The sequence below is a fragment of the Crocodylus porosus genome, unplaced genomic scaffold (genome assembly GCF_001723895.1).
Source record: "Crocodylus porosus isolate Cpor-Errol unplaced genomic scaffold, CroPor_comp1, whole genome shotgun sequence".
Classification (NCBI taxonomy): domain Eukaryota; kingdom Metazoa; phylum Chordata; order Crocodylia; family Crocodylidae; genus Crocodylus; species Crocodylus porosus.
The window spans coordinates 19,484,682-19,506,077 of NW_017728917.1; the positions used below are offsets into that span (position 1 = coordinate 19,484,682).

At 48.3% G+C, this 21,396-nt stretch overlaps 1 protein-coding gene and 1 long non-coding RNA gene across 2 annotated transcripts in view; both read right to left on the reverse strand.

The window, feature by feature from the left end:
• Positions 1 to 771: 771 nt before the first annotated feature.
• RPN1 (ribophorin I) lies at positions 772 to 11,080 on the reverse strand. Its single transcript, XM_019536850.1, has 10 exons — positions 10,694 to 11,080; positions 8,999 to 9,063; positions 7,556 to 7,862; positions 6,257 to 6,466; positions 4,835 to 5,027; positions 4,438 to 4,537; positions 4,011 to 4,149; positions 3,608 to 3,727; positions 2,776 to 3,021; positions 772 to 1,447 (listed from the first exon to the last, which is right to left on the reverse strand). Exons 1-10 carry the CDS (start codon positions 11,063 to 11,065, stop codon positions 1,265 to 1,267), a joined length of 1,935 nt encoding a protein of 644 aa, XP_019392395.1. The 5' UTR covers positions 11,066 to 11,080; the 3' UTR covers positions 772 to 1,264.
• Positions 11,081 to 18,662: 7,582 nt separating this feature from the next.
• Positions 18,663 to 21,396, reverse strand: part of LOC109311286 — a 24,111-nt gene continuing 21,377 nt past the window's right edge. The window contains exon 3 of the long non-coding RNA XR_002101462.1: positions 18,663 to 18,796. This is a non-coding gene — a long non-coding RNA (uncharacterized LOC109311286). The remainder of the gene's footprint in view (positions 18,797 to 21,396) is intronic.

Here is a 21,396-nt window from a genome sequence, read left to right on the forward strand (position 1 = left end):
CTTTTCCCTCGCTCAGCCGCACTGCTTCCGCTCGCTCCACAGTGCCTTGAGTACTGTAGGGACCTCCGCTGCGGCAGTAGCACCCCCTGGCGGACAAGCTGGGAGCGGCGGCTCGTCTTCAGTGCGGAAAGCAGCGAGGCTTGGTCCGTCCCTACACTCCCCCGGGGAACCGCGCCCTCAGCACAGTCGTTCCGGGGCCGCACAGAGACAAGGTTCCTGATGCTGCAGCAGCAATAAGGGCAAGTGGAGCAGACAAGGGCAGGTGCCTCCCAGCTCCCAAGGAGGAGCAGAAATGAAGTGGGGAATAAAGCAATACCTGGAGTACCCAGAGATGATCCCCACTCCTAGCAACATGGTGATGGCCCTGGCCCTTTGCCCAGCTGGCCTTAGCCCCCAGGCTCCTTCTCTTTTTGGCCCAGCTCCTACCTACAGTGAATCAGGTCCGTGCGCTGTATGCAGGTGGGAGCAGAAGAGGTAGAACAGTGGGGAGGAAATCCCTGAGCAATCCAGGACTCGAGGACAGCACCCAGGCATGAGGCCAAGGCTTCTAGAGACCAGCTTTAGGAGCAAACAGAACTAAATGTGCCCTCTCCCAGCTTCATTTCAACCCAGTCTCTCCTCTGCAACTCATTTCAAAAAAAGAAAACGCATCTTGCACAGCAGCACAGGCTTGCATGCAACTGGTTTGGCCACCCTGTGTCCCAGCCTCTGGTTCTTTTTAAACAGGCTCAGAACACTGCTACCTGCAGAACAGCGCTTTTGTGACAAAAATCACAGTATAATCCCTTTATTTCCTTATCCCCAAAATATAAAAGTATAACTTCAAGGGGGAGCAATTTTTTTTAAAGCCTTTGGAAAACAAAATGGTCTTTATTCTTTCTGGACCTGTTTCTGCATGCAGAAGCTCAGGCTCATTATGTAAGGACAGCCAGGGCTTCTCCTCCCAGCAAAATACAGAGTTGGAGACTTGTTTTAAACTGGTTTTGTCTTTCATGTATGAAACCCCGTTGCAGTGAATTACAAGGTATCATACAATGGTCCCTGACATGGCAGTAGCTACGCAGACAGGTTCTAAAAACAAAAGGTCTAAGGTTTAAAAAAAAAAAAAATTATTTGCAGGCAACATTTTCCACTTTGCATTTTCCCCCTTCCCCGTTTTTCTGGCTGAATAGCAGGACAGGTTTGGCTCAGTGTGTGTCCTCTCCCAGGCCTTTTAATCTCGCTTCACTTTTCTCCCCCTCTTGTAACCACTTGTGTTCTGAAGTTATAGTGCATCAAGGATGTTGTCAATTTTGGTGACCAGCTCCTGGCGCTTGTTGGAATGCAGCTTCTCATTCTCAATGTACGTGTCCTTCTTGAGCTTGCCCGCCACCAATCGCTCTGCCTCCACAGATGACTTCAGGACCAGCTCCTTGACCTGACTGTCGAGCTTCTGGATCTCGCTTACCTTGTGGGAGATCAGAAAAAAGGGATGTTTAAAAAGAGGACTGAACCTAAATGTACAAGCTGTTCTGTTTAGGACGGGGCTACAAGGGAAGGCCCAACACAGGAGACGGTTATTCTGGGTTAAATGGCTATTCTTCAAGTCGCATGGTGTTGAGGGGCCTTCCTTGCGCAGCAGACAAAAATGAGTGAACTAAATGAACAGATGTGTTGAGGGCTACAAGATTAAGCAGCACAGCCAATGAACAAAACAGGTTTAAACAGAGCTGCAAGGAACATATGTTAATAGCAATGAGAGAGGAATAACTTTGAAAAGCAAGATGGTGTTTCAATGATACATTAGAGCCTTTCAAATCTTGGTGATAACCAGCTCAAATCTAACTCAGGCCAAAAGATGTTTCTTGTGGGTATTTAATGGCTTGGTCTGAGATGCACCAGGTCAGTGGGATTGGTAAGCACAGTTTAAAGCTCTAGTCTGACTGCTGATCAGTAGCACAAACAATACCAGACTCAGTCACCAGGCCAAGGGCTGAATGGGCCCTGGAGACTAAACTTAGCTCTTCCCATTTGAAAAAGGCAGCTGCTGCACGTCGTGCATGTGTCAGGATGGTGCGTGAGTATGTGGACACATGCACTGGCTGCCCTGTCCTCATAGAGGAATTGTAGAGAAATTTAGCTGCCCAGACCAGCAAACCAGTAAAAATCTATTACTGCTAAATTTACACATGCAGAAAAAAATACAATGAACGGATGAGACTTAACTCTCCCAATGTAAATTTTAGTTTTAAAGTAAGGTGATAAAATAAGGCAACTCCCCCTTCCCCCAGCATCCTAAAAACATTTGACCCAGGAAGGAAAGGAATTGGCTGACCCCCTATAGGAGCTGTGCGTTTGCCATCTTCATGCAGCCCTGTACAATAATACAGAAACCCCATAGGCTAGGGTTGGCAACAAAGCCATAAGAGCATAAGGCCCCAAAGGCATGTCTCTGTGTTACTGGCTTGGCTAGTAACACAATATGTAACATGTTGGCATGTCTCATCTGCCCAGACATCATAGCTAGGAATTTAATGGCAAGCTGAAAATGACTGTATGTTACAAAAGTATTAATGTGTGCCTAGGCACTGGGCTCAGGGGAGGTTCCAGAGACAGCAAGTGCTAATGTGCCAGGTACCTATTCACCTCCATGCATCTGAGAACTATGTAAATGAAAAAACTAACTGCTTTTCAAGAGAGAACATAAGGTGCAGCAGCTAAGCCAAGAGTGTGAGGACATCTCAAATAGTATACAAAGCTCCTAAGAACACAGCTTAGACAGGCAAAAGCTCTTACTTTATCACATAGGTCAGAGCCTTCAGTCTTCAGCTTCGACTGCAGAGAGGCTATTTCACTGGTTAGGACCTTGTGCTCAGTCTCCAAAGTTTTCTTGCCACTGTTCAGAGTGGAGATGTCTCGTGACTGCTTGTACTTGTTCACTGCTTCATCAAAATGGCGGTACAGGCCCAGCCTTTTGTTCACCAGTGTGAGGACTTGCTCTGTAATGCAAGCAACCTTCATCCTGGCTTCAGCAGCTGGGTCCTGGAAGGGGCAGGAAGGAAAAAAAGACAGGCATTTACAAGGAGCCTGGAAACAGCCAATTCCTTTCATGCTGCCCTTGCCAGATAGCACTAGAGTAGCAAATAGGTTTAAAATGGTCCAAAGGACAGTTAAAAATGATATTGGCACATTTTCAATAAGCTCATAACACAGCCAACTGCAAAAGCTAGCTTTTGCAATCAAATAGGAGAAACCCCTTTTCTCTAGCACCTTATCCCCAAAAGTGTTAGAAGTATAAATTTAATAGGAAGTGAAGAGCACGAGTATCTAATCACCCAGCCTACCTCACAGGTAAATAAAAACAAGGGGAAATGGGGAGTCCTAAGCAGACTGATTCAGGTAGGCTTGTTTCTCTACACCAGACTCCTTTACTTGGAAGCTGAAGTATGGAAAACCCCTTATGCAACGAGACAAACTCAAAAGGACTTTACATATTCAACAACTATGGGAACAAGGGACCACTGATGGGCAGAAATATCCTGCTGGAAAGAACTTTCAGCAAGTGGAACTCTTCTCATACTTTCCCAACTATCTTCCCCCACAATGACTGCAGCCTACTGTACAGCACCTTGGTGATAGAGAAGTCCAGTCTCACATAGATGATCACAGTGAAGAACAGGATGTAAAACGCTCCTACCACCAAAAGGGGCTCCTGCAGCATGAGAATCTTGTTGAAGGTGTAATGCACCTAAAGAACAGTGTAGAGAACAAAGCAGTGACTGACCTTGTTAAGGAAGAAGCCTCAGGCACAGAAAGGTTCCTAAAACCCAAGTGCAGCGACATGGAAGTGGAACACATCCAGCTCAGCTATTGCTACTGATCAGGAACATGGCTTGAGGGAACGCCATAGTTTGCATGTCGCTCCACAAGTACTCTTAAAGCCGCAAGCTGAACACTACTGTGACTCCCAGGTAAGCATGAAGGAGGCAGGGGCAGTCAGTTTACTGCCCTGTATAAAAGGCCAAGCCTACCACAACGTCCTGGATGTGCTGCTCCACCATGTTGTTCTTGTGCGCCACGATGACAGGGCGGCCAAACGTGTCCAGGTAGGTGTAGTGGAGCTCATCAGCGGCTCGGTTGATCTCATAGGGACTGTCCACATGGATGTTCCTACAAGTAAAACCAGACCCTTTCATGCGAGTCCAAACTAGCTGAGATGGCACAAGCTAAGATTCAGCTGACCAGCCACATCCACAAGCAATTACAGTTAGAGACTGAAAATGCAGCCAGTTAAGAAGCGTTTTATAAGTTAGACGCTGCGTGCCAAGGTTCCTTCCACACTCATATCAGCAGCTGTGTTCTGCAGTCCTCAGACCATAACTGCAAGCAGGAGACTTGGCCATCAGCTTAAAGGTGCAGCAGCTCCAGCACTGACAACCCAGAAGCATTAGCACTTACTTGGCACCTTCTGGCAGGATGATCTTCACAGTCAGAGAGTCTGTTACTTGTTCGTCAAACACATGGTCAACAAACCTCATCTTCAGGGCATACTGATCACCTGAGAGAAGACACAGGATAAAGATTAGACTCCCTGCAAGAACAAGATGAGTCCCAGTGTCTTTCCATTTCAACACTAGAAGCAGCAGGGTCAAAGACTGGGGTTGGGTGCATCTATCAACAGACGGCTACTTCATTCTACTGCAAATGTTAAGTTTTAACCAGAAGCCAAGGGCTTCTAGAGGAGTCTCTGCAGCCCATGTGTACAATACAGGAGTACTAACTAACACCACACACAAGGAGGTTCCCCTACATCGTGTAGTCATCGCAAAGGGCCACCTAGTCCCTTGCTACCCACCGAGGTTGTAGAGGTATTCGTAGCTGGGCAGGTTGTAGCCAATGATATAATGGGTCTTCCAACCCCCAAAAAGTGGGAACCGGGGACGGATCTCCATCTCCACAGAGTCATCCAGGATGAGCAAGTGACTGGTAGAGATGTTTCCAATTTCGTCTCGGTAATACACATCCTGAGCTGCCGCAGGAAGAATAGTCTGCAGGGGAGAGAGAAGCAGCACTTGGTGCCCTGGCTGAAGACAGAGGACTACCTTAATACAGACAAAGCAGTGGAGGACAACGCTTGGCTAAGCATCAGACAAGAGGCGTTTCCTCACTCATGTTCTTATGCACAAAGCCCCATGACTGCTCAGCTGCATCAAAGACTAAGGGAAGAGATTAGCAGCAGTGACTGCCAATATGAACATTAGCAATGGACAAGGAAGCTCTATAGCAGGGGTGGGCAAAATGCAGCCCATGGGCTGGATGTGACCTGCCTGCCATTTTATCTGGCCCACAAGGCCCCTAAAAATTTAGAAAATTAATATTAATCTGCCTCTGTCTGCCTGTCATGCAGCCCTCGATGGCTTGCCAAAACTCAGTAAGTGGCCCTCCACCCAAAATAATTACTCACCCCTGCTCTATAAGATAGCCCAGCCTATGGCTCCATAGTCAAAATAGGGCTGATCCCTACAGAACATTAGTGGTGTTTTGCCCAGTCCTGCGGCAAAATCCCAAGCAAGATGGGTTCCACTGTTTATCCCAAAATCACTCCTGGCTGGTTGACCCTGGAGGCCCAATTTCATTCCTCTTTCAATGGTCAAAAGTTGCCTTGTTACAGTGGATCCAGTTAATCCCAAACTGGCATCAGTGTGCTAGGCATAGGCAGGCAAAACCCAAATGATTTTGCTGAATGCTGAAGTGGGGAAGCAATGCATGGAGCCCCTTGCACCCAATTAAGAAAGCCACAGCTTTGACCACCTCTGTAATTGTTCACTGGTCAGAGAATAAGTTGATAGTAGCCACTGCCACCTCTCATCACAGCACTGGCAGGTGGTGGTATAGGAGAAGAAGGAATGAAGAAGCAAAGAAACCTTGCCACTGACAGGCTGAAATGGGGGAGAACTCAGGAGCTCCTGGCAGAAAGAACAGGTAAAAGGTTGCAGGAAGGCACCGAAAGAGAAGGAGGGGAGTGGAGGCTGGCACATAGGGAACTTGTACAGACAACCGACTAGAGTTTGTAATGAGCTCAACCCACAGATGGAACAAAAGGTAAGACAGTCCAGTGAGATCTACCCCATGTCCTTCCCTCTCTGGTCATTACTGCCTGCAAATATAGGAAAGCTTTCTGCATTCCCCCACCAGCATCATTTGTGCAACATTGCAGAACAACAGAAGCAAGGGCATGGGCAATGCAGTAATAAAACAGACAGCCCCCAGTACAAACCTTAAAAGATTTGACAGAAGAGATTCCACTGTCTGGCTGTCGCTGGTAGTCATATCTGGAGAAAGGCCCCTTGAGCACAGCTCCTGTGTGCTTCAAGTCAACCGTTTCTTCTACGGCAATGTTCCCCCAGTGTGACACTTCTATGACCCGTGTCATGCTGGTAATGGTTAGGAACGGACTGTTATTTTCATAGTGGACCTTCAGGGTGTCCTAACAAGGAGAGAAAAGATTATATAAACCCAGACTGGAAAGTATCTGAATCCTAGCCGTAAAAAAAAGTCCTGCCCAGTCCAATTCTAGATTGAGGCATTTAGCTTGGTGAAATTAGTCACAAGGGGTATCAAGGGATAACTTTTTGATGGTTACAAGAACTAGTTACCCAATACAGGGCCTACACTGCACTTCTGTGTACAGCCTAAGGCTAATGTACTTCAGTTGGGGCTCTGCTCCAAAGCCCAGCAGACATCAATCAAAGCACTTTAGCACAAAAATGAAATGAAGATACTGAATGCATCTGCTTAGGTTTCATGAGAATACATGGCAAATTAACAAGGACAGATTCATGAAGCTCCACAGGTACTAAGATTTCATGTGCTGGGGCAGGCAATATTCACCTGCAGCTAGGAGTTCAGGTGCCTAGCTGAATCTTGTCTTGGTGCCAAATTTAACTGGGAAATTTGCAACAAGAATGCTGATGCTGGCTATTAAAGAAAATCCGTAAGGAGCAGGCCTGTAGGTTAAGAGAATGTCTCCTCTCTGGACTGTCCCACAAACTTCCTTGACAGAGAGGGATTCAGAGAAGCAAGTGTTTGCACCTCAGCAACTCATTGCCAGCATCTTTTCTTGATTTCCAGAATGGACTGAGTGTTGCTGAACTGACAGTCCCAGCTGGAAAGCTCCTCTCTATACCTGAAGCAGGTAAAAAAGGCAGAAGTTCAAGCTTGCCACAAACATCCAGGACTGGGAAAGACCCCTCCCTATAGGATCCCTACTGGCAGTGTATACAGAGAGGCCAAATCCAGAAGCAATTAATCCCAGTGCAGTGGCTTTGTCCTACAGGCACTTGCCCATTAGGAACTGAACTTAAACAAGCCAAACTCAGTTTGCTTAGAGTCTTAGTGTAGATATAACCTTGTTCAGACTGGAATCTATGAAAGAAACAAAAGCCTCCATGCCCCAACCTCAGTTCCCAGGGCTGTAATTCACATTTACAAGGTGGATTCTTCAGGGGAACAATACGTCCCAATCTACTTTCAGGAGCCTGTAGCAGGTAGGATTTCACTTGCCAGAAGTGCTTACCTGGCTGTAAGGTGGGATGTCCTTGAAAGGCCCATACTCTAACATATCCTCAGACCGGGAGGGATTACCCAGCTTGGTATAACTCTCTATGTTCCTAGAGGCCAGCTTCACACGCGTAGTCTGGGTCTTGGTTGGGTATGGCGAATAGAAATAGTGATTCCCTTCAAAGACCACAAACTGCTTCTCAGCCTGAGTGATGTGCGTGGGGTAGGGCTGCAGGACGTGTGTGAAGACCATTTCAACAGATACCCGGATCTTGGCCCCCGGTACCAGAGGAGATGGCAACTTTACGGTGAAGAACTTTCCACTGGAAAGAAGTAGAGCAGGGAAGATGTGAATGTCAGGATATCAACCTGCCTGAGGCTCCTCCACAAGCTCCTGGAACACATGCTGCAGAGGGACTTTGGAAGCATTCCACTCGCTCTCAAAGGGTCCCTGCTACAGGCTGGGAAGTTTGGTGAGTCTTACAGGATGAACTTCAAAGCAGACCTCCCCTGATAGCCTGCTAATTTTGCTCCTCAGTATACATTTACTCCACTGGATTGGGGAAATTTACATCTAACTGGTGATAAGGTAAACCCAGGAAGTTTTCCTGAGCGAGTCAGAACCAGGTTCCTTCTGGGCTAGAGACTACAGGATCATTTGATACTGCAGAATTTACCATGGTGTGGTGTCCCCCACATTACCACCAAAACTAGTAGTTGTGCAGGCAGTGCTCAGCACAGTCCCTCTAGACCCATCCCAGGGGCCTGAATATTTCTTCTACATATGTCTCTAATTAAAGGAATGAGAACGCATCACTGAAGTGGTGTGACAGGAGAGCTCTGGAGGAAACTAAGACCCAAGGGACATCCCTACAGACTGCAGGATAGTGGAGGTCAGGTGAAGCTCCTGAGCCTGATTCACGAAATGCTGCACAGCTGTACACCTAATTGCAGCCTTTATAAGGACCAAGCAGGCTGTAGGAGGTAAAACTATTAGAGGGGCCTCTTTCCTATACTGGCTAGGAATCTAGCTGTGCGCTATCTGGTTTAGGTTTGTATATGCTTTGATTCACCACAGTACTCAGCACAGAGAAAGAACACCACAGGAGGCACTGATCAAGCATGTTTTTTAAAACAGAGCAGAAGAATCTCCCACCACATGGGGTTGGGAGTGGGACTGGCACCAGCATCATATGTTAACTGTACTCTCCTATTGTTCTACAGCCACACAACAGGCAAGGCTGTAGCATGAAGCAGAAAGTGGGTCACTGCAAAAGTAAAGGACACCACTGTCGACGAGACTAGTACTGGGGCTACCTTAGGAGCTGTGAAAGATTTGCAGATATAGCAGAATCAGCAGGCAGGTCTACTTCCCTGCAAAAGGTGACCATCTGGAATGGGTGAGTTATGGGTATTTGTTCCCATCAAAAATGTTTTATCATTGGAGGGCAAGACTCACCTTTTACCTTTAACTTTAGTCTCTCGCACTTCCAGAGTGTTCTCCTCTTCCTCCTCACCTTTTACCTGTCCCAAAACAAACTTCATCAACATGACACCAATAAGGCTTTGCATTGCTACACAATTCCTGCCCAGCGCCGACTGGAGAACACATAGTGTAAGTACTAGATGAAAGAGAATTCTCCTTTATAAAAATTCCTGTAGCTATTAGCTGCACATTGATTAATATTAGCTGATACTGAGGTTACCTTTGTGCTCTGTATCCAAGAACACTGAAGCTTCTCCTGAAGCTTCTGCTGGTGTTTTATATTGGCTCTTAAGCTATTAAAGAAGCAGCAAACTGTGGGAGTATAGGTCTTGGCTAGTGGATGACTTTACTTCTCCTGCAGGTCCTTCTATGTAGCGACTTCTACTGCTGTTCTATGACAGCCACCCAGGGATAAGGCAGTTTAGCACAACACTATCTCATTCTGACATCAGCAAGATGCCTCTGTAGAGACAGTCCCAGTCTTCTCACACAAGTGTCCTGGACTGATCTAGGATTTTGAAATGTGGGGAGGGAGGGTTGCAGATGCTGTGGTGCCTCATCTATAATACAAAACACATTTTTCTCCAGCTAAAAAGAAACTAGAAGCTATACTAATGTGCTAGGGGCTTAGGGCTATGTTAATCCATTGAAGATAAAAGCAGAAATAAACCTAACTTTTTACTGGAATATGCTTTCGTTTGCTATACCAATACATTATGTAGAGCAGCATAACAAACTAGGCAAAAAATAATCCACAGAGATTATTTCTTCAATCATGTTGTCTTGAGAATTTAAATGTATATCTTTTTCAGGTACATAAAACAAAATCTAGCCTCCTGGAGCATCTTGACAGTGCATCCAGTGCTTCATTGAAAGGTATGTCCACACCTGGGTTAACCTTTTTGGCCAGAGGTTAATAAGTCTTCAGGACTGTGAAGCAAGACCTACACTGGGAGAAGCAGCTCTCGGGCAGCTGAAAAACCGATTTGATCAATGGAAGATCTCACCGTTACAAAAGGAGACAGGGTCCCCGACACCTGTGGGGCAAGGCATTGAGAAGGAATTGGACATACCAGAGGCTCTCAACTTTCTTGCCCAGTGGGCCAGATGGGCAATGTCTGTCTGTCCACAGGTCAGATCAGGCTGATGGTCCTGCTATTGGGTCTGGAGGCACAGCCAGCCCCCATCCTGCCATGTGTATGGTGGGGGGGAGGGGGGATTGCTGTGACCTGCCTCCAACCCCGGTGGGGAATTTGGCAGTGAGGGGAGAGTGGCGGTATGAGTAGCCAGTGCTCCCCCACCACCAAACTTCCCCAGCCGTGGGGGATGCCACGGCTTGGCAGGTTGCATCTGCCCCATGGGCTGAGCGCCCTGGGGTGGATTATAATGAGAGACAGAGGATAGGGTTCCTCGGTGCTGCATGGCTACAAATGCTGCACGTGCGACAGCAGTCTGGGCCAGGAATCAAAGAGGGGGGTGGAAATGCGCGCGCGCGCGCGCCCCCCCCCCCCGGCGCATGCGCCCTGCGTGGCACCCCCTGGCTTCCCAAGCGCATGCGCCCTGCGTGGCATCCCGGCAGGGTCTCGCGGCCCGGCCCCGCCCCGCCCCCCGAGTGCTGACGTGTCCCTAGGGCCAGGCCCCCCCGACCGCGCCGCGGCGGCCCCTCACCTGCACGCCCAGGTAGGCGAGCCGCGGCTCGAGACCGGGCTCCAGCGCCAGCAGGAAGGCGCCCGCGGGTCCCGCACCTCCCGGAGGGTTGGCTAGGTTTAGCTCGGCCGACACCTTGGCCAGGTGCGTGCTGAGGTCCACAGTGCGCTTCGCCTCCTCCAGCACCAGGTCCGGGGCCGCCAGGGCACAGCCCAGGCACAGCAGCAAGCGCCACGCGAGCCCCGCCATCGCTGCCACCTCCTGCGCCGCCGCCGCCGCCGGGGAGGGCACAAGATGGCGGCGCCCAGGCCGAGGGAGGGACAAGATGGCGGCGCTCACTTGGGGCGGGGCACAAGATGGCGGCGCCCGCGGCCGAGAGGACCCCGTCCCCATGGCAACCGGGAGGATTCCTCAGTTGCCAGGGAAGTGGGGCCCCAAATTGACAACCTCCCCCCAGCCCCGAGTTGTGACTCATAATCACCAACTGTTTCAAGGGTTTCTTTGTGTGATGTCTTTTATTTGACCAGCTCTACAGATGGGATAGAGTTAGACAAGCTTTCCAGCACAAGCCATCCTTCATCAGGTCACCAAAGACACTGTCCCAAAATAAATCCTTGCCTCTCCTCCCCTAATTTTTACTGGAACGTATTTTCATTTGCTATACTAATACATTATGTAGAACAGCACATCATATGAATAAGTCCTTGCCTGTCCCCTAATACCTGCACCACTGGGCCTCCCCCGGCACCATTGCTCTTAGCGCTGCCAACTGTTTGAGGTCCTGTCATAAAATCAGAGTCAAGCGCACTGGGATAAGCACTCAGTGAAAAGCTAAGGCAGAGCCAGGTCGCATGCATGGACTGTCCTAGGATGGGAGAGGAGACCATGCAAGAGCCATAGTCAGATCAGGTCTTGGGTGGAAACCATCCCTGTCGATGAGACCCAAAAGCAGCCCTGAATCGGTGTTGTGGTCCCTAGCTAAAGAGATAGATGAACCATTGCATCTTGCAAGTGCCCGGGAGGGCAATGTTATGCTTTATAGTTGCTATGGAGAAAGGGTGCTGGTGTCTGAAGAGATGGACCCGGGTGCGGTGTTGTGTGGGTGCTGGGGAGGGTGGTTCTCTCAGTAGGACGCCTGTTGGATGTTGGTGGCTGGGACCAGACAAAGTGGTGACAGTGCTCTTTTAATTCTCTCTTCCATCCTGAATTTGTGAGCTCTTCTTTTCTGATAGTTTGCCTTGTCTGACTGCCACTTGTTACTCTTCTTTTCCCAGATTAAAAAAGTTTAATTAAACTGAACCAAAATCTAAAAAGTTTGTTAAGAAAATCAAAACTGTCAAGTATCAGCGCTAAAATAAAATGTTAGCAACTCAATAGCAAAAAGGGGCCAGAGCCAGAAACCCAAAACAACTAAGACAAAGTAACTAGAACTGAATTAATCCAGGGAAACAGAAGTTTTCATAGAAGCTTTATTGGCTGAACAGATGATTGTGCATTGAGATAATTGCCACTCCACACTAAATACCTAAAATAAATAATATCAAGACACAGATTATATGTCATGTTTGCAGGACTGGAGCTGAAGTGACAGCTCCTCAGTGCAAGTATCAGTTTCCTCTGATTATTCAATGGGGTGTGATAAGGAGCGGGGCTTCTGTGCTACCACAGTACAAGTGAAAAATAACTTTGCAGAACTAGGCAGAGCCTGCCAAATGTGAGAATTAGTAGGGTCAGAGCATGGGAGCAAATATCCATGGCTACTGGATGGTAAAAACCATGGACTAAACACAAACATTTTTTAAATGATTCATCACAATTGACCCACTTCCTCTGCTAACTTCTCTATTCCACAAGTAATGGTGACCCTCTTTTGAATGGTCTTATTCTTTTACTTAATTAGGTTATCTCTCTTTCACCTGACCTTTACTTGGTTTGTAGCTATTTTGGATAACTTCTTTTGGCTCCACAGTTCTACTGGCCTCTTTCCCTTCTGTAAATGATTATTTTCATTTGCATGAGAGTTAAACAAAGATCACTGTTTTACCTGGTATTTATCTTAAGCCGTCTGCTTCTTTCTTAGATCTGAAGAAGGGCATTTGGTGCCTGAAAACTTATCTAGCATCTGTCCCAACTGTAGAGCTGGTTCAGTAAAAGATACCACATTTCTGAGACAATTTATTCTGTGACAAGGACGTTAGCTAAAGATGGTCCCAAGATATGGAATTTGGACTTGGAGCCAAAGTTTCCCAGTAGCTGGGGGAGATCATATCTGATCCAGGTGAGGCCTCTGGTACCAACAATATAGAATGACGTGAATGCCTCCTTTTATTTCTTCTCTATCCCGTTGATCCCTGGACTGTGTGGTGGAGACTTCTCACCAGACAAGCTGCTTCAATGTTTGTATTTTACTTTGATTAAATGAGTGCTAGTGTAAGTCTCACAGCTTGGGAAGTAGAATGCAATTAGCACCATAAAAGTATAGGAGGGAGCAGTTTCACTTGCCCAGTCCTGCCTGTGTGTCTCAAGCAGTGGCTGTATTTTGGTGATATTTCCAGGCAACACACTAGCAACCAAAAAATGGAGAGATCCCAGGGGCAGCAGTCATGTTCTCTTCCCCCCCAAGCTGTGGGGAGCAGATGGGGTAAGAAAATGCACGAGGCTCCTTTGGCTGGCTCAGGCCTGGGTCCCATTCTCTCATGAGGAGGAACTTAGTAAATGGGAACACGCTTCCTGTTCTGACAAAGACTGCCTAGATTAGGAAGACGGGAATGTGATGTGTGGGGCCTAAAACAACAGGGACTGGCTTAATTTAAAGTCTGTCAGCCTTGCCAAGGTCCCTCAGAGACATGGCTGATCTGTAGGGCTGTGCAAGGCTTTGGACCGAGCTTCGGATCTGGAGAAGCTTCGGAGACTTTGGGGTCCGAAGCAGCACATCTGGGTTGAGCGCTGGCCTCGTTCAGCTTCCCGAACCAGTTCAGAGCTTCCGAAGAGCTTTGGCGCCGCCTCAGAGATCCGGCCATAGGGTATAATGGGGAAACAATAAAATATCTGTAACTTTGTTGTTTTTTTGTCCAATTTGGATGACATTTTCAGGGGTGGTAGACTGCAGAGAGGATGAAGCCTGCCAAGTTTCAAAAAGATCGGTACAGGTGTTTGGGGGGAATGGCACCCCAAATTCATGAAAGTAAAACTCATGTCACGTGTAGGTGTTACAACATAGTGGGGTGAAAACTGCAGGGATGGTAGCTCTTACTGAGGCCACAAAGCCTGCCAAGTTTCAAGAAGATCAGTGCAGGAGTTTGGGGGGAAACTGCCCCTCAAGCTGCGGACAAGCAAAAATTGTGCCATGGGTGCTTGTGGGACTGACTTTATTGTGGGGTGGGGACACTTAGCTGCAGGCCTAGCTGCTAAGCTGCTGTGTTATCAGCTACCAATCAATCAATCAGGATTCACTCAGGGACTGGGACCTGCTCAATGCACAGGACCTAGCTACTACATAACGATTTAACGAGCATCAGTTAGCACCTACAAAACCAGGCTGAGAAGAAAGAATCAATACAGACAATGAACTACCTCAAGACAGTCTTGGCACCAGTTTTGTCTGTCAGCAGCCAGGGGTGCAAGGCCCAGAACCCCCTGCACCAATCTCCTCCACAGCTGGCAGGTGTCGTGGCCTCAGCAGGGGCCACCATTGCTGCAGCTGTCACCTGCTGCACGTTAACACACGCAGTGTCACCCATGACATGAGTTTTGCTTGTCCGCAGCTTGGGGTGCAGTTCCCCCCCAACCCCTTCACCTATCTCCTTGAAACTTGGCAGGCTTTGTGGCCTCAGTGAGAGCTACCAGCCCTGCAATTTTGACTCCCACCCATGATGTAACACACAGCTGTGACATGAGTTTGGCTTTCAAGAATTTGGGGTACAGTTCCGCCCAAACCCCTGCACTGATCTTCTTGAAACTTGGCAGGTTTCAAGCTCTCCACAGAGATTACCATCCCTGCAAGTTTCATCCAAATCGGACAAAAAACAACAAAGGTATAGATATTTCATTGATTCCTCATTATACTTTATGGCCGGATCTCCGAGGTGGCTCCAAAGCTTCAGAGCTGCTTCGGCCAGATTGAGGCAGAAACCCAGTCCGGATCTCCGGATCAGATCCTGACCACCTGAAGCGACCAGATCCAAAGCTGGATCGGATTGCTGCCAACTTGCACAGGCCTACTGATCTGTGCCTGTGCTGTTGGCGTGCAGCAGTTTGTTCTGGGAAAGATCGCTTTTTGTGCCAGTGCCACTTCCATTACCTGTAGCCCCCATCTGCCTTTTCCTCCATCTGAGCTGAGATAAATCAGTCCCAGCCTGTGGCTTTACAGACTCTTTATACACCCAGCTTTATACACCTGACTCTACCACACAGGAGCAATTTTTCCCTTTAGCACAGTGGTCTCCAAACTTTTTTGATTGCACACCCCTCTCAGTAAAAAATTTTTGAGCATGCACCCCCAATATATGTATATTTATTTATTTATTTATAAATTATAAACACGTGACATGTAACCGTCTGACATACGAACCGAGTGAGGGTGTCAGTGTTAATCTGTATATTAAATGTTAGTAAAGTTTAGTTTCTTTCTTATTTTTTTAGATAAAAAATAAATATAAATAGAAGTTCGAATATTTTCTTCCCGGACCCCAATGGATTGTCTTGTGCACCCCCTAGTGTGCGCGCACTCCACTTTGGAGACCACTGCTCTAGCAGACAGCCCTCAGTGCTAGACAAAACAAATGAACATCTATATTTACATTGGGGATATTGTTACACATGATGCTCTGGCTTTGAGCCTTGTATCCAGAGCCAAAGTTTGCCCTTCCTTTCCCAACTCTAAACTCTCCTGAATTTAGGCGTTCCAAATCTGAACTACCTAAAGCCTCATGTATTTGACCATTTTTGTATAATGGTATAATAATTCCAGCTGAGTGAGATCAGAATCCAGAGTTTGGATCCATCATGGACTGGATTAGCTCCATGCTGGAACATGCCTCCAGGACTACAAAATTCTCAGCTTTTCTCTCCTTATCTCCACCTTTGCCTTTCCCTCCCTGTGGAAGTCAGCTTAAAATTTTGGGGGATGAATATTTATGTAATAAGGCTGAGAAGGAGAAAAAAGAAGCCAGAAGGAGCCATAGCAGATGTGCTGATAAAGCATTGAGTGGGAGGTGGGTTGCTTGTTAAAGCACTTAAAAAATCAGATGGCTGGTGACAACTCATTACATATCACCAGTTCTTTTTCTTCGAGTTATAGTGCATTTATAAAGGGGTTTGGGCTTTATTTTGTTGGGGCTGTAGGGCCCAAGCTTATTCCTAAGAGATTCAGTGGAAATGAGGAAGCCCTGGGAGGGTGTAGTTTGTATTTGCCAAATTGGAAACTCCCATTTTATTTGCAAGCTATACATAACAGCTATGCTCAGGAATCACCAGGGAGCTGTTCTGAAGCCTGTCTGAGAAGGAGCCTTTGGCAAGCTGACACAACTAACATACAGCCAGAAGAGCTGTGAAGCTTGGTGAATTGTTTCTGAACCCCCATGTTAGAGTCAGAAGAACAAGGGGTCTTCCCCAGTTTGGAAGGTATAAGAGTATCATCATTACCTTAGAGTATCTGAACAACCTTCCTTTGGTCCACTTGCATATGCCTAGTGGCAAGGCATCACACTCCTTGACATGCTGGCTACTAGGCAGTAGGCTTCTGGCTCCCTCTTATCTCCTTGGCTCATTCTAGCTTTCCCACCTGGCAGGCGAAATACCATGACGACGAAGGTGACGGGGAAGTACTCTGACCAAGTAGGTGGCTTAAAAATGGGTTTGTGCAGAGGGTGCACCCTTGTCTACTTGCGAACAGGATGCCCTACGAGAGCCTCATAGTTAGCATCCCACTGGTCAGCTTCCAGTGGGAGGATCTCAGCTACACACTGACTTCATGGAAATAGGGGATTCCTCCCTAGCTTGCTCCTATGGCCATATGGCTGAGGGCAAGTGAAATGGAGGCACCTGAACCCCAAGCCTCTGGGCTTGGGCCTTCACATAGATTTCAAAGACATTAGGGGATGGAAGGGACCTTGCGAGATCATCAAGTCCAGCCCCCATGACCTAGGCAGGAAGTCTGCTGGGGTCAAATAGGCCATAGGATGCCTGTCAAACAGTTATATCAGGAAGACATATGATCTGTTGCACAAGGTTGTGCTCTTTGGGGAGGCTAGGTAACCAGGGCATGCTAGGAAGTAGTGTAGTATGGAGGATTTTTGGTGTTAAATACTACAAATAAGGCTGGACCCAGTCCCGGTTCAGTAAGTCAGCGTGAGTTTTGCTATTCAAAAGGTAGATATGCAGCTTTATAGACTAACACATCTACACTAGATGTTTGTTGCACAGTAGCCTAATAACACTGTGCAGTAGTGCGCCAATCAAAAACGATACTGATATGCTACTGCATAGTGTTATTAGGCTACTTTGCAGTAAACATAAAAAAAACCCAACCCATGTGCTGATGCTACTGCACAGTAGCACAGTTGAATTAGTAGTTGGTTAACCGAGCACAAAAATTTCATTCACAGTAAGTAGGGCATGAATGTGTAAATGTGTCCACTAGGGTATATATGGACAGCACAAGCTTTTACTTGCAGGAGCTTAACATTGAAATGTATTTAACTTCATGATCTTAGCAAGCACGTCTGTCTTAGAGTTAATAGCGTGAGGGCAGCTTCCTACCTGAGTAGCGTATGGCTATTTGATGCCACGCAGGCAATCCAGCCCTTCGTGCCTGTCAGGAGCGGTTAGATAAAGCACCTCCGTGCTTTTAATCTGTGTCGGGGCTTCGGAGGTTTTGAAATATCCACCAATGAGCGCGTAGGTAAGATTTGGTCAACCAATGGCGAAGTTTACTCGGTAACTCAGTGAAACTCCGCTGGAAGATGAAGCTCTCGAAGTGCTGCGGGAAGCCTCAGCCGCGCGGGCAGAGCCGCAGCCAGTCGCTGCGCCCGGGAGGGGTTGAACTCGGTGAGTCCGATTGTCCCGAGGACCCCGCGGGCCGGGGGAGGCTGTTCAGCACCTCCTGCGCGGGCCGGAGCTTTGCTTCTGCATCCTCGGCGTCGCAGCGCGTTGCAGGAGGGACCTCGTCGACCCGAGTGTAGATGCTTTAAAAAAAAAAAAACACGACTTGAGGCGGATTCAAGTCTTTGCCGCCGAGTGTGCCCTGCCAGCCCTGTGGTTTTAAAGGCACGTTCCCCCTGGGTGTTTAAAAGCAGTGCCTGCCTTCCTTCCAGAGCCAAGATCAGGCAAACAAGGGAAGAGACGGCTGCCCCGAGCTGCCGACCCAGCGGATCGTGCGCGCGGGGCCGAGGCTGCCCGGCAGAGGGAGCGATCCCCGCGCGCAGCTGCGACAGGGCGGGGGCAGCGCCTCTGCCTGCGTGTGGCTGTGGGGTCGCGGTTGTCGATGCGGGGGGTGGGTGCGTGTGTCCGCAGGCTTGCAAAGAACAATTTTTCCAACTGTCTAGTTGGTCTAATAAAAGATTGACTTTTATTAGTAGGTGTTTCGGATGGGGAATCCAGAAAAAAGATGACAAAGCTGAGATGGAAATACAAAGCGCCCGAGCGAGGGACTAAATCGAGGGGGGAGGAGAATGCCACAAGGTACAAGCGATACAATGTTAGCCAACTAAGCCCCGGGGGTGGGGGGATGTGGGAAGGCGGAAGGGGAGGGGGAGTTTGCAACGCTGAGAGGGAAAGGAGATAGATACACACAAACCTGTTACAGTGGTCCGCAATGTTGGAGGAAGTGGCTCAGACAAAGCGTCTCAGTCCATAAAGTCTGATCGCGGGGGTCCTCTTCAGGTGGCGCAGGATCGTCCGTGGCGGAGAAATCCTCGACGCGAAGCGAAGCAGGGAGGCAGTTCAGGTGGCGGTGCCCTCCGGGTCCGGTTTGGCGGTGGCTTGTCTGGAGGGGTCGGTATACTGGCGGTGGCCCGTGATGTGCTCCATGTAGATGTCGCAGGACCGGCGGATGGTGTCGGACACCATGAGGCAGCGCATCAGCTTGGCGTAGCGGCGGGAGACGCGGCAGGCACGGAGGACGCTCTCATTGCTGCGGTCCCAGGCTCCGAGCGTCCCCATGATGAGTGCGTCCACCGTCACATCGTAGCTGCGGCTCCTCAGGGTGTTGGCCAGCGGGGCGTACTTCTTCCGCTTGTGAGCCCGGGCATCGGTGAGGGCTTGGCGCTGATTCTCAAAGATCCGTGTGTGTGTATTTCTATGCGGGGGGGATTGGTTTGAGGGTTTGTGGATGGTGACAGTCTAAAACCACTGCTGGTGCCGGCCCCAGGGGCGCTGTGGGCAGCGCCACTCAGGGGTGACAGGGCTATGGCAGGACTTCGTTCAGGGGTGAAGGACAGGGCAGAGGGACCTGGCAGGAGAGAAAAGGAGCTCCCCTCTCCCTGCCTGGGTGCAAACCTGTCCCCATAGCCCTGGCTGCAGAGCCCGGCTGTAACTGCGGTTATGGAGACCGAGTGGCTGGGCAGGAGCTCTGTAGAAAAGGACCTGGGGGTTACAGTGGACAATAAGCTGATTAGCTGTATATGAGCCAAGAAGGCTAACAGCATGCTGGGCTGCATTAGTAGTCACGTTGCCAGCAAATCAAGGGAAGCAATCATTCCCTGCTGTTCAGCCCTGGTGAGGCGACATCTGGAGTCCTGTGTCCAGTTTTGGGCCCTGCACTTTAGAAAGGATTCAGACAAATTGGAGAGAGCCCAGCAGAGGGCAGCAAAAATAACTGGGGGGCTGGAGCACATCACTTCTGATGATAAGGGGAAGGAATTGGGTTTATTTAGAGAAGAAAAGACTGAAGGTAGGTTTAATAGCAGCCTTCAACTACCTGAAGGGGGGTTTTTGAAGAGGATGGAGCTGGACTGTTCTCAGTGGTGGTGCTGATGACAGAACAAGGAGCAATAGACTCAAGTTGCATCAAGGGAAGTTTAGGTTAGATATTAAGACAAACTTTGTCACTAGGAGGGTAGTAAAGTGCTGGGACAGGCTACCCAGAAAGGTGGTGGAATCTCCATGCTTAGAAGTTTTTAAAACCTGGGTAGATAAAGCCTTGGCTCAGATAATATATGTGGGGATGGTCTTGCTTAGAGTAGTGGGTTGAACTAGATGACCCCCTGAGATCACTTCCAACCCTCATTTTCTATCATTCTATGTTGCCTAATGTTTCAGATGGTTTTGGGGCACAGTCACTATATCTGAATTCCCCTGCTCTGCTGGAATCTTTTTTTTAGCCAGAGAGAATAATTCATCTTTCATGGTGATGGTTGTCAAAGGGAAAGAAATGGCTTGTTGAATTACCTTGGAAGGAAGCACAGGCCAGGAAAGAGCAAAGCAAACCTTGTGCTATAAATGCTTCATTCTCGGCAATAGCCCTCAGCAGAAATCATACTTCATCAGAATAGTTGCAGGGATGCCCCAGCTGTGCTGTTGCAAAACATGCTGTGGGCTGGGTGGAAGGAAAGTTGTGGGTTTCTGTCCAGCAGCAAAGATAACTGACTGACTTCGAGTCTCACTGAGGAAACTCATGTTTGTACGGCCTTCAGGGTGAGATAAGTGTGAGTGTGATGCGAGGTTATTAAAAAAAATCCTGTTATTCATGATTTGGGCTCTGCAGCTGATGGGTGTGATTGAATGGTACTATTCAAAGTGCAAGGATTCTTCCTCTGCAGGAAAGGGAGCCTTAGCCTTTCCTAGCCTTCCCCAGCTGAGCCTGGCTGTTCACTAGGAGCCCCTCTGTGGTTCTGGTAGGCTAGTCCACCCTGATCTATAGCAGCGTCTCTTCCAGGGGGTGAGAAGAGGGAGGTTTGGCCAGATCAAGTGAAATGTTTGGTGAGGGTTCAGAAATTATCAAGGCACTTTTGCACGTGAACCAAATGAGAGAACATTAATCTTCTGTGTATGGCAAACCATCCATCAGCGAAGTTTCTCACACACAGCATATTGTAAACCACTTCCTGACAGGAAAAGCTGCTGATCATCTGGGATAATCCAAACTCACTGCTGGGAAAGGTCATTCCTTTCTTCTCTTTTCAGGCACAAAGATCTTTCTGGTCAACCTGAGTATGCTATTGCCAACTGGTGGGGTATCCGAGCTTTGTATTGCCTTTCTCTGAAACTGTGTCTGGTGACAGGTTTTGCATTTGAAGAAGGATGTTGAGATGCTAGGGGGAGCACAGAGGCAGGTGATGAAGATAAAGGTGTTCTAGCGCAGGTGGTACAAAGGAAGGAGAAAAAGAGAGGAAGGAGGGCTGCCATAAAGAAGGAAAGCAACACTTCCTTCTCCCTGTAAAGGACAGGACAGGTTGAAATTGCAGCAAAACAGATTTAGATCAAAGCTGAGAAAAACTTTCCAGCTGTTGGGCTGTAGGACAATGGAACAAGCTGCTGGGGAAGCTGTGAACTTTCCTTCCCCAGTGGATTTTAAGAAGAGTCTTGAAAAGCATCTGTCCAGGGTGATTTAGGAATGTCACATCCTGCCTCTGTTCAGGGAGTTGAACTAAATAACTCTTAAGGTCCCTTCCAGCCTCTGATTCTATAAGCAGCCAGGGGGGTTTACAAAGTTTCATAGTTTCTAGGGTCGGAAGGGACCTGAGTAGATCATCTAGTCTGACCCCCTGCCATGGCAGGAAAGAGTA